Source organism: Trichosurus vulpecula, chromosome 2, assembly GCF_011100635.1.
Source record: "Trichosurus vulpecula isolate mTriVul1 chromosome 2, mTriVul1.pri, whole genome shotgun sequence".
NCBI lineage: Eukaryota > Metazoa > Chordata > Mammalia > Diprotodontia > Phalangeridae > Trichosurus > Trichosurus vulpecula.
This window is the reverse complement of record NC_050574.1, coordinates 269,675,223-269,694,606: the sequence shown is the minus strand read 5'-3', so window position 1 is coordinate 269,694,606 and position 19,384 is coordinate 269,675,223. Positions and strand designations below refer to the sequence as shown.

The 19,384-nt window shown below is 41.7% G+C and overlaps 1 protein-coding gene across 1 annotated transcript in view; it reads left to right on the top strand.

Annotated features, from left to right (window-relative positions):
• POU2F3 (POU class 2 homeobox 3) overlaps window positions 1-19,384 on the top strand; it is an 87,424-nt gene that overhangs the window by 36,360 nt on the left and 31,680 nt on the right. The window contains exon 5 of the mRNA XM_036744055.1: window positions 1,454-1,488. Within this exon, the coding sequence (XP_036599950.1) occupies window positions 1,454-1,488 (35 nt within the window). The remainder of the gene's footprint in view (window positions 1-1,453; window positions 1,489-19,384) is intronic.

Here is a 19,384-nt window from a genome sequence, read left to right as displayed (position 1 = left end):
TCAAGCCAGAGACAAAGCCCATGTTCTGTGACTCCACTACTGATATTTAGATAGAGTGTTTTAAGGTTTGCAAAGCCCTTCACATATGTTACCTCATTTGCTCTTTACAACTTACAACCTTATGAGGGAGGTATTATCGGGATTATTGTCCCTATTATTGTTAATGAGGAAACAAAGGCTCAGAGTAATTTGAATGAACTGCCTAGTGTTACCCAGTCAATATCAGAGGCAGAATTTCAGCTCTCCTACCTCTAAACTCCAGGGCTCCTTCTGCACACTGAAGTTTTCTCAGGAGTAACAGAGCCCATTTTCATTCTTTTTTTGGGGGGGGGGAAAGCAAGGCAATTGGGTTAAGTGACTTACCCAAGGTTACACAGCTAGTAAGTGTGACAAGTATCTGAGGGTGGATTTGAACTCAGGTCCTCCTGACTCCAGGGCCAGTGCTCTACTCACTGTGCCACCTAGCTGCCCCAATAGAGCCCATTTTCAATTTTCAGCTTGATGGCCTAACTGTTCTGTAAATCACTCTTACACAGACCAAAAAAGGGGGGGAAGGGCATCTCCAAGACTGTTGTCTGTATAGAACGATAGATTTAGGAATGGAAGGGATCTTGGAGATGATCTAATCCAATCTGTCATTTTACATAAGGGAGAGAGAAAGAGGAGATTGGCCAAAGAGAGCCTAGCCCTTGAAGTAGAGAAAGTGTGCTCTTCCTGATATCAACCATACACTCCCAACCTTACCTATAGATGAGGAAACTGAGGCCCAGAGATGTTAAGTGACTTGTCCAATAGTCACTTAGAGAGTAGATGGCAGAGTCAGGATTCAAAAGTGAATTTAAGTTGAAACAGGAATAATTTACAGTTAGATCCCAGAAAAGAAAAGAAAAACTTCCTAATGGCAAAGATCCTGAAATACTGTATCTGATTCTACAGGGAGGTTACAGAATCTCCTTCCCTGGAGATGTGTAAGAACAGAACTGACATCCATCCCTCTGGTGTGGCTTCAGCAGAGTCCCGCCTGGAGGAGGAGGGACAAGATGACTTACAGAAATCCCTTTGAGCCAAAGGATCCTACAATTAATTTGTTCTTGCTCATGCATGGAAGAAAGGTTTTAGAGTGGTTCCTGAGTAGCAGTAGATAGGTCAGTAGGCTGTGCCACAGAAAAGAAACTGTTGTTTCAAATTCAAATCCCAAATCTAATATGTGACCTTGGTAAAATCACTTTCCTTCTCCTCTCTTTCACTGATTATATGATAGATTGATGAGACTTCCAGGGTTTCTGTGTTTGGGGGAATGAGGTAAGTTGAAAGCACCTGGGTAAAAAAGAAATGGATTTTTATTTCTCTTTGAAAGTGAAGACAATCTTCCTCCATAATGTTTTGTTTCTCATCTAGCTTTCTGTCTCTCCTGGTGCTATTCAAGTGACTAATTGTTTTCTTTCCATTCCAGGAAGTGATCGAAATGGCCTGGACTTCAACAGACAGGTAAGGACTTTCCTATCTAGGTCAAAAGTAATTCTATGAAGCTTAGGTTGCAGGAAGAGCTTAGTTCACTCAAAGAAAAATAGACAGATGGAGCATCAACTTAAGACCAAATGTAAATCATGTATAATAGAAAATATAAAAAAGATATGCTCCTACTCTCCCCAAACCAACATGCTTAGAACAGAGGAAATTTGTAGGACATTCAGTCAATATAATACAGTTATGCCTCATTGGCCTCCTTTAATGCTTGATACTTGGCTTTGTGGAGAAGCCCCAGAGAAGGATAGCTGCCCTGAGGGAGCAACTCAACAATGGTGCCAATATAAGGTCTTTAGTGTCTGAAGGCAACTGAGGCAGGTAGGGTTGATCTTGCTCAGGGAATACTTATCTAATAGGGAAAATCATTTCTCTAAGCAGGGTCAAGATGGAGCAAGTAGGGGCTGTGGTTTTCTTGAGAGATATTAGATGGAGCAAGGCTTCCCCATAGAACTATGAGCCTCTATGAAGGCTTGGAGAAAGGAGAAGCCAGTTAACTTGGTTGGAGGGAAGAATATAAATTATATGGTAAGCAAGAAGGGTAGTTAGTTGGGAGCCTGGGTACGAGCAGACAATTGGTAAAGAGCCTGTAGACAATTCCTCTTCCCATTTGTCTTCAGTGTGGCTTGACGAGGCTATAGACACCTCTCAGCATAGTCCTAATCTTGGAAATCCCCTGCAGTGTCAGGCCTTCTGACATAGGAACAGGGGAAATTTCAAGCCTTGAGCAAACACCTCATAGCAAACACCCCATAGCAAACACCTCTGGGTTCCCCCTAACTATCATCAACTGACTTACAGGGATGGAGGTGAAAGGAGCATGTTAGATCTGAGGAGTCTGCTGAGTTTCATAGAAAAGTCCTCCACATTCACTCTACACTAAATAAGGAATCTTCAACTATAGCTGGAAAGGTTTAGGTGAAATGTGATAAAGGAATTCCCAACAGTGAAGGTTATTAAATACTATTAGGGGAGTTGGGGGGAGTTTACAGACTCATCTTCTTACTCAAAGTGTTTGAATGCAAAACAGATGTGTCTGTGAAGTATGACTTGACTGCTAGCCTTCCTAGGAAATGAACAACAAGCTCAATGACTTCCCACGAGCTCTGGGATTCCAGAAGGGAGCCTTGAGCAGGTTGGGAGGAGCCCTGGCCACAGTGCTTTCTACCCTGAGGCCCGGAGGTCTGCTGGCCCCATGTCCTCCCGGCCCTCAGCCTAGACAGAATGTTGAACCAGTCCCACACCAAGCCAAGGCTCTGCCAGCAGCACTGGGAAACCAGCTCACTCCACAGGCTGTGCAGGTTTCACTGCCTGTGTGGTCTGACTGAGGCCTTTCGAAACCTTCACCCTGATGGCAGGAGACTGGTAATGGCATCTTCCACCACTCTATGACCAGCCTTGGTTGGATGCCCTTGGCTCTCTGACCCACACGGGTTCTAAAACCCCAGTTCTCTGGATTCTTGAAAAAGGTATCTCCTCTCTGTCTTGAGTGTGCTGAGATTACATTTATTTCCTTTAGAGAAGCCCTGAGGGAAAGGTCTTTCCCTCCCTAGATTCCTCCCTCCCTCTCTCCCTCCTATGGGAGGGGTTTTTGGATTTTTCATCACTCTTGACAAGCGTCAACCAGTCTCATCCTCCCTAAAAGAAGTGGGGAAGGGAGGGTTTGGAAAACACATTTAGCTAGCACTGCCACACTCGCTCTCATGCTTGTCCCTTCACACACAGTCTCACTGTGTAACAACAAAGATGTTCATACTCTTTCCAATTCTATCCTCCTCTCCCAGTGGGACTGTCACATATAAGTACACTCTCAGAGTTGGAGCTGTGCTCTAGGATCATAGATTTAGAGGAGCCCTCCCCATTTATAGAAGAGGAAGCTGAAGCCCAAAGAAGGGACCTGATTTGCCCTGGGTCACACAAATAGTAAGTAGCAGACACTAGTCCCCAGGTCCCCTGACTCCAAATACAGCACTCTTTGCATGGTACCACACTTCTCATAGTCCTCTCAACACCACTCCCCTCAAACACATGCATGCACACACACATACACACACCACACACACACACACACACACACACACACACACACATTACACATATTCCGGTTCTATATTAATATGAACCTGAGCTGTCTCATGCTGACACTTTCACACTCATGTTCTCACTTGTTCATATACACTCTTATTTTCTCTCTCCATCTTTCTCCTCCCTTATCCTGGCTCCCCTCTCTCCTACCAATAAACGTAAAGTCTGTGTTTCACCTCTGAAAATCATCAGTCTTTCTGTAAGGTGAGACATGGGAGTTGGGGAGGCTGAGTGTGACCTCACCATTACTAACTAGGTGGAAAGGGAAGAGAGAATAGGGAGGGGAAAAAAACAGGGAGTGATTGTGTAAGGTGTTTCAATCTATGAGACAGTGAAGGTGTCAGCAAAAACCTCACAGCAAAGTGATAGCTTCAGTCCTCAGCTCAGGACAATTTGGAAGTTAGCTGGTATAATTGGGAGTTAATAGATGAGGCCCTTGGTAAGCAGCAGGAGGTACAGATGGCTAGATTAGGAGAGCTGGATCATTAGAAAGTGTTATGCTTTACAAACATTAAATGCCTAGGTTCAGAGAGGCCACTGTCTCTAATTCCTTCAGTAATTCAATTCAAAAATATTTTATTAATCACCTACTGTGTGCAAGGCACTGGAACAAAGGATTCAAAGACAAAAATGTCCCTGTCCTCGAGGAGTTTACCATCTGCTGAGAGCACACAGTCGGACTTTGCAAGAATATAAGGGTGTATCATGAGGAGTAATGTGAAATGATAGCTATATTGGATCCTGACCTCCAAGCTTCTCAAATGCCAGGCTGAGGAGTATGTATTTTAGGCTGGGTGCAGTACAGAGCCACTGAGGAGTTTTAAGGAAAAAAGTGACATGGTCATACCTAGGCTTTAGAAAATTATTTTGGCAGCTTTGTGAACGATGAATTGGAGCTAGAAGAGCCTAGAAGCAAGGAGATAAGATAGGAGATTATTACAATAGTCCAGGAGAGAAATAAGGTGAATCTGAACATGGGGAGAGGCTGTGTGAGTAGAAAAGAAGGGTGTGAATGTGAGAGAAGATGTAGAGAGAGAATCAACAAGATTTAGCAACCAATTGGATATAGGGGGTGATAGAGAGAAGAGTTGAGGATTGTTACAAGACTTTGATCTTGGGTTATTGGAAAATCGATGATACCTTCCACAGAATTAGGGTAGTTTGGAGAAGAGGTGGGCTCAAGGGTGGGACTCAGCTTCAGATGGAACATACAGGTGGATATATGCAGGAGTCAGTTTGAGATGCAGAACTAGAGCTCAGAAGATTGATTAAAGTTGGCTTTATTGATGGGGAAAGTATCTACATAAAAAAGATAATTTAACCAACAAGGTAAATGAGATCAAAGTCTTGGTAGACACCCATGCTTAGGGGGTAGGAGATGGGTGGTGATCCAACAAAGGATATTGAGAAGGAACAGTAAGAAAAGTAGGAAGACAGCCAAGAGAGAGCAACGTTACGAAAGCCAAATGGGAAGAGAATATCCAAGCGGAGGGGGGTGACTGATATTGTCAAATGATTCAACATGATGAAGGAAGGAGATGGAGAAAAGAATATCGGATGTAACAGTTAAAATATCATCGGCAAGAGAGGAAACAGTTTCAGTTGAGCATTGGGGTTTTTAATAGGCCTGGAAAGGGAGGAGGAGTGAATAGATGGTAAGGAAGTGAGGACTGTGATTATGTATGAATCTTTCTACTTCAGCAGTGAAAAGCAGAAGCTGTAGAAAGCCAGTGTGAGGAGATGGTAGGGGCTGGGAAAGGTTTTTTGGTCTCAAACTTTCTCAATGACTTTCATCCCAGAGAAGCAACATGTCATAGTAGAAAGAGCACTGAACTTTGAGTCAAGAAAGGCCTGGGTTCAGATTCTGCCTCAGAGATTTTGTAGCCGTGTGACCATGGGCAAGTCATTCAATCTCGATGAGTTTTGGTTTTCTGTAAAATGGGGATAACAATCTATGTAGTAGCTACCTGACAAACTTGTTTCAAAAATCAAATGAAACAATGTACATAAAGAGCTTTGAACACCTTAAAACCATATACAAGGTGTGCCAAAATCTAAGACTTTTGAGACACCCTATATAAATGTCAGCTATTATTAATTTCTACTTTCCCATTCTCTTTTCCAACCAGGATGCTATGCTACCTGTTGCGTTTAATTCAACACATATTTATTAAGCTCTGCGTGAAGTAGCTCTGTGTTAGAAACTGGGGGAGATACAAAGTTTCAATAAGAGACAGCTCCTGCTGTCTGGTAGGGGGATGGGACACAATCAAAATAACAAATAATCAATGACTTACTAAAGAATTGAAGCAGCTAGGCATCACAATGGATAACAGGGCTAGGCTTGGAGCCAGGAAAAGCTTAGTTCAAATCAAGCATCAGAAACTAACTGTGTGACCCTGGACAAGTCACTAACCTCACCCCCACCTGTCTGCCTTAGTTTCCCCATCTATAAAATGGGGGTGATAATAATAATTCCTACTTCCTAGGGTCATTGTTAGGATAAAATGAGATACTTGTAAAGCGCTTTGCAAGCCTTAAAGTGTCATATGAATTGTAGCTATTACTCAGGCATGCACTAGAGTGTTAGGCAAGGTTTGAGGATAGAGGTCATTACTAAGTGAGCCACTCAACAGAGGGCTTCATGAGGAGGTGACATGTGAATTGGTCTTTATAGGATGGGTGGGAATTCCTCCTGCTCCCCGAGGTTGAAGAGTCTCAGCTGTTTTTCAAAAGGACCTCTGCCATGTTGACAGTGCAGGGGGGTGACAAGCAACAGGAATTTCTTTCCTGAGATCTGAAGTTTTCTCTGGTGCAAAGAGGGATTACGAACAGGGACAAGACAAGAGGTCTTCAAAGGCTGGGAACTTAGATTTTATTAGACCCATCCAATTCTCTCCATACCAGTTTCATTTTGTACTGACTACTTGAGAAGCATTGGAAAGACTACTAGACTTGGAATCAAGCGTTCTGGGTTTGAACCCCAGCTGTGCCACTTACTACCTAGGTGACTTTGGGCAAGTCACTTAATCTCCTTGGCCTCAGTTTCCTCACTAGAAAATGGGAAGGGCCTCAGTTTCTTCAACTATAAAATGAAAGATTTGGACTAGAGGACCCCTTAGATTTTTTCCATCTCTAAATCCATGATTCCATTAAGATTCTCTGGACCTTGTGAGGTAACTGGGAGGGTGAGTAGAGAATCACAGATGATAAGTGCTGTGGGGTCCTCGTGAGACAAAGTATATTAATGTGGAAATAATACCAGACTGAGAGCAAGGAGCACTTGGTGCCTAGCCCTAGCTCTGTTACACAAGAAATCTGTGACCTATAGTGAGTCATTCTCTTCATCTGTCAAGTAGGGGAGGGGGGTGGGCTAGATCTCTAATGTCACTGCCAATTCTGGCATTTTATGATTCTATAATCATAATAATAACAGTTTTACAAAGTGTTTAGATTTTATGATTCATACTCCACAGGACTTCTAAGGATCCTAACACCTCAGTTTTCCTTTGGTTCTTAGTGCTTAGCACAGTGCCTGGCACTGAGCCCTTCATAAATGTTTATTGATTGATTAATTGGCAAATCGTGTGTCCTCTTGATTGGCCAAAGCTAGGAAATCTATGAGGACAAAACAATCTATCTCTGGGGCACAGAAACTCAAGAATCCTTAAAGGCTCTCTGTTTCTCTTTGAGCCTCAACCTGGGCTTACACCTAGTGCAGTTATACCAGTTGGCACTAGTCCAACGCTACTCTGTTTCTGTCATTTTGACTTAGCTTTCAAATGAAGTAGATTTGCATATGTGGCTTTCTTGGATAGGGTTGAACAATTGTCAAGAAGTCTTCTATTTTCCATAGAGGCCTCAGACTATAGTGTGGAAGGGGAAGTCTCAGAAAATCATAGAAATCACACCACAGGAAAGTAGTCTCAGCCCCAGTAGATCTACAATGAGGAAATTACCTTCAGTGGTGAGGAATGTCTATAAGTATATGGTAAGGATTTGACTAGTCCCCTGGAAAATTGAAAGTCATCAAGCTATTTAGATGGTAGAGAGCTCAGGTCAGGAAGGCAAACCAAAACTTGCATAGCATCAGTCACCATGCCAGATTCTAATACAGTGGAGTGGAAAAAGCACTAGATTTGGAGTCTAGATTAAAATCTAAGCTCTGCTATCTGATTCTTGTTGACTCTGGGCAAATCATTCATTGCCTATGGACCTCAGTTTGTAAAATGAGGGGCTTGGACTAGATGATCTATCTCTAAGGTCCCTTCTACCTCTAAGCATCTATGATCCCATGATCCTGTTCACAGTCTCAGGAAACACTCTCCTTCACCCCCAAGAACAACCCAGGTAGAGAAAAGCTAAGATTCTCCTGTGTGTAATGGGACGGAGGATCACTGTTGGGGTGAAGAAGCTAAGCCTGCAGAGGAGAAGTCTTATATCTTGGAAAAACCAAGAAAGGGTTGATGATATAATAGCTGAGAAGAGAGCAATTCCAATTAGGGCTGAGGGGGGAGGCAGAGTTAAGTCAGAATGAAAAGGGATGAGAAGTGAGTGAGAAAGAGGGAAATTTTTCCTGTGGGAAAAAAAAATGAAGACATCAGAAAATGGAAATTAAAGATTCCAAGAGGTTTGTGCTCCTTCAAGGTGCTTTCCATCTGCCCTCTAATTGGGAACAGCTTGATTCCAGCTGTACTTCTCTCCTGTTCTTGAAAGTAGGAAGACTCAATCACCAACAACAGTGCGATGCAATGGAAAGAGCACTGAAGCTAAATTCTGATAATCTAGGTTCAAATCCTGGTCCTTCTATTTACTACCTGTGTGGCCTTAGAGAAGTCAGAAGCCCTCTGGAATTCCATTTTCTGAATATACAAAATTAGGGAGTTGGATGAGATGATCTCTGAGTTCTCTCTTGCTCCAAATCCCATGAACTCAGTCCTTCCCCAGACATCATGAAAAACAATCACCCTTGTGTAGTGTAGCTCACACTTATGAAGGGCTTGGGGGTTTGCAAGACATTTTATATGCATTATCTAATTTGATCCACGTAACAACCCTGTAACATACAAGTACTATAGGTATTATTATCTCTCCTTTACAGATGTGAAAACTGAGGCTCACAAAGTTTAAGTGAGTTACCTGTGATCACACAGGAAGCAAATTTGGAAGGTAGAATTTTAATCCACATCCCTCCTGACTCTAAATTCAGGCCTCTTCCCACTACATCAAGAAACAACACAAAATATAATCCCTGTTCAGAACCTAGTAAGGGAGAAAGGCACAAAATACATAAAGCAAGCAAAAGAACACAGTTTAAGAAATAGACAAATGAGTACAAGACTGTTACCATAATTGGTATTAACTACATATATTGAGGAGTTAAAGAATGATTTGAGAGACCTGAGCTGGATGGGGTTTGTCAGGGAAGCTTCCTGGAGGTGGTAGCTTTTGAAGGAAATTTTAAAAGACTTCATTTGAGGGAGAAAAAGGGGTTGGTAGACAGTAATGGCTCCTTTCCCTGAGGTCCCCTATTTATTTTAACTGAATGTTCTTCCGGTAAAATGAGAACAAGACTCTATCTTTACTAGTTTTTTTTTTCAGGTGGGGGTGAGGGGGTAGGGGGTAGGGGAGACAATTGGGCTGAGTGACTTGCTCAGGGTCACACATCTAGTAAGTGTCTGAAGTCAAATTTGAACTCAGGTCCTCCTGGCTCTAGGGCTGGTGATCTATCCACTTTGACAGCTAGCTGCCCACCCCCACTATTTCTTTTTAAAATAGTTTATATTGATATGTTTTATTTTTACACCATTTAATTTCCCAATATAGTACTCTCCCAACCCTCTCCCAGACAGCCACCCTTAGTTTATCACAAGGAAGAGGGGGAGAGAGAGAGAGAGAGAGAGAGAGAGAGAGAGAGAGAGAGAGAGAGAGAGAGAGAAATTTCTTTGGAAAAACTCACACATCAAAAAAAAAAGATATGAAATTCTCTCCATGTTCCAGACTCATAATCTGTACTTCTGGAAAGAAGGGAATGAGATGACTTCTCATATGACTTCTTTTGGCCAAGATTAGTCATTATAATTTTACAGCATTCCATTTCAAATATTTTGTTGATGTTTTTCTTTTCATTTACATTGTTGTAATCATGTTTATTGTTTGCCTTCTGCTTACTACATCACTTGATATCAGTTCATATGTTCTCCCATGTTTCTCTGTATTCATTTTTTAACAGCATAGTAATATTCCATTACATTATGGACTACAGCTGGTGTAGTCATTTCCCAGTCAATGGAAAACTACTTTTGCTTTCAGTTTTTGCTAATGCAAAAAGGCACCACCATAAATATTTGGGTGTATAAGGAGCCCTTCTTTTTCATCACTGACTTCCTTGGGGTATATACCTAGCAGTGGAATCTCTACATCAAAGGGTACAAAGAGATATTTTAGTCACTGCCCTATCCCTTTTCCCATAGTTCCAAATTGCTTTCCCAAATGGCTGGACCTTTCAGAGCTCCATAAACACTGTCTGTCTTTCCACAAGTTGTCCAATATTGACTATTGCCACCTTTTATCATCTTTGCCAATTTGTTGGGTGTGAGGTAAAACCTCTGAGTTGTTTGGATTTACATTTACATTTCTCTTCTTTTCCTTGATTCAGGGAAGTCTTTCATATGGTTGATCATAATTTGCAACTCTTCTTTTAAGGGCTCTTTCTTCATATCCTTTAACCACTTAACTCGTGGGGAACTGCTTTTGGTCTTGTATATTTCTTTATGTTGCCTATTTATGTCTTCAACCTTTATCAGAGATATTTGAGATAAAGATTTTTCCCACTCAACCACTTCTCTTCTTATCCCAGTTCCATATAATCAAAATATTTTATCTTTTGTAATTGCCTCTGTTCCTTGTGGGGTTAAGAATTCACTTCATCATAACTGTGAAACATACCTGACCTGCCTCTATTCTAATGTTTTTATGATATGACTTTTATTAATTAATATCCATTTTGTGTTTGTTGTGGTATATGGTACAAAATGTTGGTCTAACCAGTGGTTTGGTTTTTTTTTTTTACTTAGGATATGAGAACTTTTTTTTTTAAATAACTGTACTTCAATAGAATTGCTTTTCTTTGTAATTCTATGTATTTTACTTTATTTTTAAAAATCTATCCATCTTTAAATTCAGTATCTAGTTTATTTTATTTTTAATTTATAGAATAAAACAAGCATTTCCATAACATAATACAATAAAAAAGATGATCATCCATGGACTGCAAATCTGCTATGCACAACTTGCTATTCCTTTCGAATATGCAACAAATATACATTATTTCAAATATACAATATTACTTTATGCATTCAAAAACCCTATTCTGAGGAGGGGCCCTTAGTCTTCACCAGGCTGCCCAAAGGATCTATGACCCAAAAAAAAGACTTTTGAATCTCTAGTCTAAAATTACTTTCCACCAGACTGCTTTCCAATTTTTCTTGAATTTTTATCAAATAGGGAATTCTTACCTAACTTATCTTTTCAGGTGTATTATATATTGTGTTATTAAATCCAATTATTTCTGATTCTTCCTTGTCTAGTCTGCTTCATTGAGCCATTTTAATATTTTTGACCAAGTACTACAGAGTTTCAATGATTACTCATACATATGTGTGTAAATATATATATATATAATATGCATACATATATGTTTTATAGTTTGAGGTCTAGATGTACTATTCTCACCTTATTCCTAATTTTAAAGAGTATTTCCTTTGATATTCTAGAATTTTTTTCTCCAAATACATTCAATATTTTGTCTAGCTTGATAAAGTAGCTTGTTGGTAGCTCTCCCCTGTTTCTATTTGTATTCTTCAAGTGTAGGTCTTGAGGAAGACACCATCAGTGATGGCACAAAATCGATTCCTGTTTAGTTACAAGTTGGATTAGATGATACCCCAATTTCCCACTCTTCCACCAAGATCGCTTACAATACAAATTACCACTCTATTATACATTATTCCCTTAAGTGTTACTTTAGGGGAATGGAAAGTGCCCTAGATTTGTAGTCCAAAAACCTTGGTTACTTACAGTCTCTATGATCTGGGATAAATTATTTCCCCCTCTGTAAAATTAGGTGTCTGGGCTAAATGATCTCTCAGCCCTCAATTCTATTATCCCACCCTGTTCTGTTCAATTGAGCTGTTGGCGTCAAAAAACTGAGGAGTCATAATAAGAGTTTCTCTTTCTCTGATGTCTTTTTAGCACACCTATGTTCCTTCCCTAAACTCCACCATTACTTTCATGGGAAAGCAATTGTTGATAAGTGTGATTGCATGTGAAGAGGTGGGAGTCTGGGCCCTTCTTCTGCCAGTTGGGTCCAACCCCTTGGCCTGAGGCTCAGGTGCTACCTCTGTGGCTTCCTGTTTGTGGCTAAGGCAGTAGCTACAGTGTCAGGAGGAGGGACAGGGGCCTTCCCAGAGCTGAGCAATGGAGGGGCAAGCAGGAGGAACAAAAAAGAGACAGATATACCCATACAGAGAGAAAGAGAGAGATAACCTGGCTGTTCATGAGATATATCCCTGGTGCAACAGACAACCCCTATGGATTCCAACCACTCCCCTGATCCCAAGACTACTGGCCAAACCCAGCCTGGTTCCAGCAACACTTCTGCTTCCTTCCCCCTACCCCCCCCCCCCCCCCCCCCCCCCCCCCCCCCCGCCGTGTTCCCCAGGCAATGGGAGTTTCCAAGCCTAGGCTAAAGATAGAATTTTCCTCTAGGACCAGGTGTGAGGGTGGGGAGATCATGTAGACTTAACTTGAAAGAGGAAAGCAAATGGAGCCCTTCCCCCATCTTTCTGAAATGAAAAAAAAATCTGGTTTTCCCCAGAGTCACCTGCAGATCCCTTTGGTAGATGGACACTCATGAGACTGAAGGCTTGAGCCCTCCCCCAATCCTTTCAGGGTGGGAATGCACTTAAATTCCTTGATGATTGTATTTCTGAATGACAATTTGATTCAACCCCAAATGGGAGGTTTTCCAAGGGGTGATTCCCCTCATTCATCTGGGGCTGGTAGAGCATCTTTAGATTGGGGACAGGTTCAGGAAAGTGTGTCAGGAAGAAAACTAGACCCAAGTGCCCTACATAAAGATTATGATCTCAGTTGCTAGTTTCCACCTTTCTCCCACTTTTGCATTTATTTTGTGCAGAGGTTGTACAGACTTATTCATGAATATGTTTTCTCCCCTTAAAGAATATAAACTCTTTAGGGCATGGACTTTCATTTTAGTACCCCCAGAGCCTAGCACAGTATAATGTCTGTCTGACACTTGGTAGGCACTTAATAAACACGGAATGGTTTGAGTAGGGTTAAGGAGGGTTTGGGTGCCCCTGGCCCTTGGGGCAAGCATCAACCCAGTCTCCCTGGGGCAGATGCCTGAGATAAGGAGTCTAGATGTTTGGGTGTGTATGTGTGAATAGTAAAGGGTGGAGAGAGGGAAGTGGAAGGGGAAGGCAGAGAGGGTACACAGAGCTCCCTCTGTTCTCCATCAGAAATGTCTATGGAAGCAATTTCAACATCGAACAGATTAACTCCTCCCCAGCATCACAGGCTTCATTCACCATTGCAATTTTTCGTTCAGATTTCTCTCCCTCTCCTGGCCCCACAAGGGCCTTGGATTCTACCTTTAAAACTTGCCTGCTATATCTACTGGGCCCCCCTTCCCTATTGATATGAACATCTAATGAAATAATATATAAAATGCTTTGAAAATCTCAACGAGCTCTATTGATGCCAGCTATTATAAATTGTCCCTTTCCCATCTGTATTCCAATCAGGAGTCTATGCTGCCTGTTGATTAAAATTCCACAAACATTCTCCCTCTCTTGATATTAGTTCCCATCTCATTTCATATTGTTCTACAGTCTCCCTCTTCTTATTATGCCAATAGCCCCTTGGTTCTGATTTCAGCCTCTGGTCTCTGCCACCAGTGCTAGAACCCTACAGTCATACTCCTTTCACCTCCAAGGAGCTGTCAATACCCAGTTTGCTTCTGATCCCTACCCTGGGGGACTTTCATTCATATCCTGCTTTGCTTTTCCTCACTGTCCCTGGTGTCCTCTCCAGCATGCCAGTTGCCAGTTCACATTGGCCTGTGTCCAGTTTGCTCTTTGTTCCTTACTACCAGATTGAAGAAACGGGCTATGCTCAGATTCTTTAGTCCTACCACTGAGCTGTCTCCTGCTAAGTGGGGGTGCAGTCCTGGGCCTGCATGCTAGAGCAGAAGGAGTGCCAAGTTGGGAGTCCCAGGCCCTGAGATGAGATCCCAGCTTTTCTATTCACTACCCATGTGACCTTGGACAAGTTGCCCCATCTCTCTGGACCTCAATTCCCTCATCTGTAAAATGAGGGGACTAGAGTGGATGACTCAGATCTGATGCCTCTTCTAGCTTGGTGTGCTATGAACTTCCCTGAAATGATGCTCGCCCTTGCCAGCTTGTGCCCAAATATCCATTCCTAATAGCCTATTAATAGAACAACAGAGGAATTTACTGAAATGGTGTATTTCTAGACAATTGAAAGCATAATTCACTTTATATAATAGGTATTCCTGAAAAGTCGTGTGGAAACTAAATTTCTATGAGAGCATATTTTCAATGCACCAAGGGAACTTGATAATTAAAGGAATTCTGCAGTGAATCCTAATATAAAATAATGAATGAATTTGTATTCTTAAGTTATCTGTTTAATAAATTGAATTTTCGCATCAGAATTCCCTAAATGGGGGCAGGGGTGGGTGGGAATGTACACCTATATTCCCACTTAAAAAAATTAATTTGACCTTTTGAAAGAAAGCATAAACCCCTAACAGGGTCTATTCAATACAGTAGCTCAAGCCTTCTGGTGTGGGATTCAGGCATAGTATACAGCTTCAGTCATTGGAGTTTTGGATATGATTTCTTGTCCAAACATGGTAACTGAGGAGTCCAGCCTTGGAAACAACTACTCAACTAGTTGCCCAGGAAGGTGAGTGATTTCTGGAGAGCATAGACATTATTAACTGATGGTGATGCCCTCCAAAGGGGGATGCCTGGTCAAGGTGGTGGGGAGAGGCACTTTGAAGGACTCATTTCTGAGGATTTGAGCCCTCATGCCAGAAAAGCATTTCTAACATAGGTGATTAAAATGGTTTGGAACAAAACACAAGTGAAGACCTCCTAATGTAGGACCTGTCAAGTGGACCTGAGAGGAAGCTAAGGTTCTATGAAGTCTGGGCTAAGTCCCATTTTCAAATCAGAACCAACCATCTGAATGAGCATTTGGCGCCGCCACCACCACCACCACCCTCAGTAGGACCAGCAGTGCCTTGAGTTGGGATTCCTAGGCAATGTGGCAAGAGAAGGCACTCCCCAAGAGTCAGGAAAATGCCCTGTGGCCATGGGGGAACATTCACTTCTTTGTGTTTTTCCCAGGGTAGAGAGGAAGTAGAGGTAGATCCTGTACCCAGTATGACCTGATACTCTGAGCACTCCCGACCTACTACTTTGTCATAGAGCAATGACATCAGACCCAAATAAAAAAAAAGAGATCATTCAACCAAAAATAAAGATCCCTGCTGGCCATATCTTGGCTTATTTTTAAAATATAATGCTATCTCTGTTTTATTGTATTTTTATTTATTTTGTTAAATATTTCCCAACTACATTTTAGTCTGATTCAGGCTCCGCTCTGGAGTAATAAATAGGCCATGTGTTAGATACTTTTGCTGTAAAGTTCATGAAAGGGAAAATTTGATCCAAAAGAACCAAGATTTAGGTTTAAGATGTCCTAATTCTCTCATGCCCATCATTTATCACCTCATCCAGGATCAAAGGCCTTTTGATAAAATTTGATATGAAAATTTGATAAAATATGGAGGTGACACTTTCTGTCTCTGTGATCCTGGATAAGTCTATAACTTCTTAATGGTGTGTAAAATGGAAATCATAATCACAATAACAATAATAATATTGCTAGTATTTAATGCCTTCAAACTTGCAAAGTACTTTGCAAATCTTATTTTATCCTCGCTACAACCCTGGGACGTAGGTGCTATTATTATCCCCATTTCATTAATGACAAACCTGAAGCAGAGATTAAGTGACTTGCCCAAGGTCATATAAGTAGTACATGTCTGAGGCTGGATTTGAACTCAGGTCTTTCTTATACCAGTCCCACCACTGTACCACCTACGTGCTTCATAATACAGCTACCAATGGGAAAGTGCTTTGTAAATTTAAAAGTCCTATGTGAATGTGAATCATTGTAGCAGCAAACAAATTCAGCAAACATTTAAAAGTGCCTCTTATTTACTGAGAGACAACAGCGGCATGGTAGATAAAGAACTGACCTCAGAGCCAGGAAGACCTGGTTTCAAGCTCCTCCTCTGATACATACTGGCTATCACTTAACCTTTTCGTTATCCAGTTGTGATTGACTCTTCCTGATTCTGTTTGGGGTTTTCTTGGCAAAGATACTGGAGTGGTTTGCCATGTCCTTCTCCAGTTCATTTTACAGATGAGGAAACTAAGGCAAACAGGGTTAAGTGACTTCCCCAGGGTCACCCAGCTAGGAAGTGTCTAAGACCAGATTTGAACTCATGAACAGGTCCAGGTCCAGTGCTCTATCCACTGCACCACCTAGCTGCTCTGGTCAGTGACTCTTTAAGACCTAAGTTTCAGGGAAAGCACTGACCTGCACTAGTAGAGGAAACTTTCTCACCCAGGAGTTCGGTCCCTATATCCCTATTATGTGCAAGACATTGCTCTAGGTGCTGGAGATACAAAGGTGAAAAAGAAGATTTACTTAATCCTATCCGAAACGTATACTCGGGCCTGTCTTTCCTGGCTCCCAGACGGAATGGAACTACTGAGAGAATGGAGGTTGACCAAGTTGGATGAGCTCTGTCAAAGAGGCCAATCACATTGGCAAGGCTTGGTCCCTGGGAGGTATTAAGGTTTAGTACCACTGTTTCTTCTTTTCCAAAGTGTAGTTTCCTCGACAGGCTATGAGGAAAAATACCTAATTGCTCTGGGGGAATTCCCCTTTTCTCCCCAACCCATCCCTCCACCCCTGTTCCATGGCCTTATACTCTTAGGAATACCAAATATCTCCTAGCTGCTTTTTCCTTCTATCTCAATGACCTCCATTTAAGGGGGTGAGAAGAATCTCCCCCTTTGGAAAGATATTAATAGAAAAGGTGCCAGATTCAGAATACTGAAGATCTGGATTTCATTCCCAGCATGGCAAAGTCAAGAATCAGAGGACTAAAGGACAGAACCTTGGATTTGGAATCAGATGTTTGGGGTTTGCATCCTGCCTTGTCTGTCTCTGTTCAACTTTTTGGAAGCCACTTAACAATTCTGAGCCTGTTTCTCGATCTGAGGCAGCTAATTGGTGCAATGGTTGGAGAGCAGAACTAGTTAGGAAGACCAGGAGTTTGAATCAAGCTTGAGACGTTAATGGTGGCTGGGATCTTTGGTAAATCACTTAATCTCAGCCTCGGTTTTTTTTATCTGTTAAATGGGGATAATAATAGGATTATAATCTTACAGGATTGTTGTAAGGATCAAGAAAACCCCAAACAGGTTCAGGAAGAGTCAGATACAACTGAATAACAGCAAAAAGCACAAAAATATTAAGCGATAGCCAATTTGTATCAGAGGAGGAACTCGAAACCAGGTCTTCCTGGCTCTGAGGTCAGTTCTTTATCTACTATGCCACTGTTGTCTCTCAGTAAATAAGAGGCACTTTTAAATGTTTGCTGAATTGTAAAGTGCTTTGCAAACTTTAAAATGCTATGTAAATGTTGTTGCTGCCATCTTTCCCCCTAAATCCAGTCTTCCTCCTAACTCCCCTATTTCTGTTGAGGATAGCACCATTCTTCCAGTCCCAAGCTTATTATCTGTAAAATGAGTTGTAAAAACTAGGTGGGCTCTTAGGTCCCTCCTCACGACAAATCCTGAGTCTCTAAATCTTTCCACTTAGACTTACTTTATTCCCTTGGAAAATGGCAATAATAACCTTTGCGCTACTTTAGTGGTTTGTGAGGAATGTGCTCTGTCAACCTCAAAGCATCATAGAGATATGGGTTATTTGAAAGGCACGAAGAACTGAAACAATATAAGAGAAAGGAGTCCAATTTGAAACGGTGGACCTACATTCCCTATTCCCAACATACAGCCTTAGGCCACCTTGCCCAAGTGTCCCAAACTGATGTTGCCTCTGCTTTCCATTGTCTGCTATGGAACTTCTCCTTTGCTCGGGCCTATGACCACGCCCACACCCATCCAGGGGGGTGCCACAAAAACGTAGCGTTTATTTACCAGGAGGGGATCAGGTTGGCTCTATGCAAAGAGAGGTGTGGAAAGGACTCAATCCAGCCAGCCATTGGTAAATATTTTCCAATTCATTATAGCCACTGGCCCTGGCCCTGGCAACTGTTTGCTGAAGCATCCCAGCTGTTTGGTCTGTGAGAATGAGGGAATGGCGCCTGGTCAGAGAATTCAATAGAGTAGGAAAGAAAGGGGAAGAGAAAGTGTTGTGTGAGGAAAAGCTGTTTGGTGCCATTTTCCAATGTCTTGAGGTTAGCAAATGAGCAGGGCACACAGACCTAGCAGGGCTCAGATCAGAGGGGTCCTTGGAAGACCTTCGAAGAGCTGATGGTAGCCCTGCCAGCTAAAAAGGAAGGTTGTTTTAATGTTGCTTCTGGGCCAGCCTTTCTTGGCCAATTTTAATGACTCAAATTGAAAACAATTATAGTTAAGGTGACCTCTGCAGGTTCCTCTGGCATCCTGATGAATTAATTTTATTTTTATGGTTTGGATTCACCTCGTCTTGACACAGAGTAACAATATGGCTAAGTCTCCTACAAGTTTCTATTGCTAGATAGGAATCTTCTTGTTATATGACAGAACTTTTGAAGTATCATAATCTGTTCTCTTTAAATCTTATATATACCTACTTATTTACATATTGTCTCCTGCATTAGAATGTGGGCTTCTTAATGTCAGGGACTGTTTTTGCCTTTCTTTGTGTCCCCATTCCTTGGCACATAATAGCTACTCAATAAATGCTTGTTGACTGACTGTCTGACATCATCTGAATTAGCACTTACCTTATAGGATTGTGTGTCAGTCGATCAATCAACACACTGTAGATCTTCAAAATGTCTGGCTGGTATCATGGCCGTAAAAATAATGCTGATAATAACTATACTTAAATAAGCACCATCTTTAACAAGTTTTACAGGCATCTTCCCATTTGTCCTCAGAGCATCCTTGAGGGCTAGAAATGGGGTAGAGATTATTCCTTCCTTTTTACAGATAAGGAAACTGAGGCACAAAGGTTGGACGCTCAATCTGACTCAAATTCACCCGGTTTTTTAGTAAGAGAGAAACAAAACAGAGACACAATAACCAGTTCCAGGAGCTACTTGCTAGAATTAACTGTCCCTGAGCATTAGAAAACATGGTCCTCTTCAAGAAGGAAGGACAAACAATAATGCTCTCCCTCCTCACTTCTGCTTTTTGGAAGTCCTAGCTCCCGACCAATGAGGCTCAGCTCAATCACCACCCAGAGCCTCCCAGAGTTGTTGTGAGGATCAAATGAAATACTATTTGTAAATAGCTTATTAGCATAATACTTGGCATATAGTAAGTACTTAATAAATGCTTCTTCCTTCCTTATTGAAGAGAAAGTTAGTGAACATTTAGCAAAGAAAGCAGTTTCTTTTTCTACCAGGACA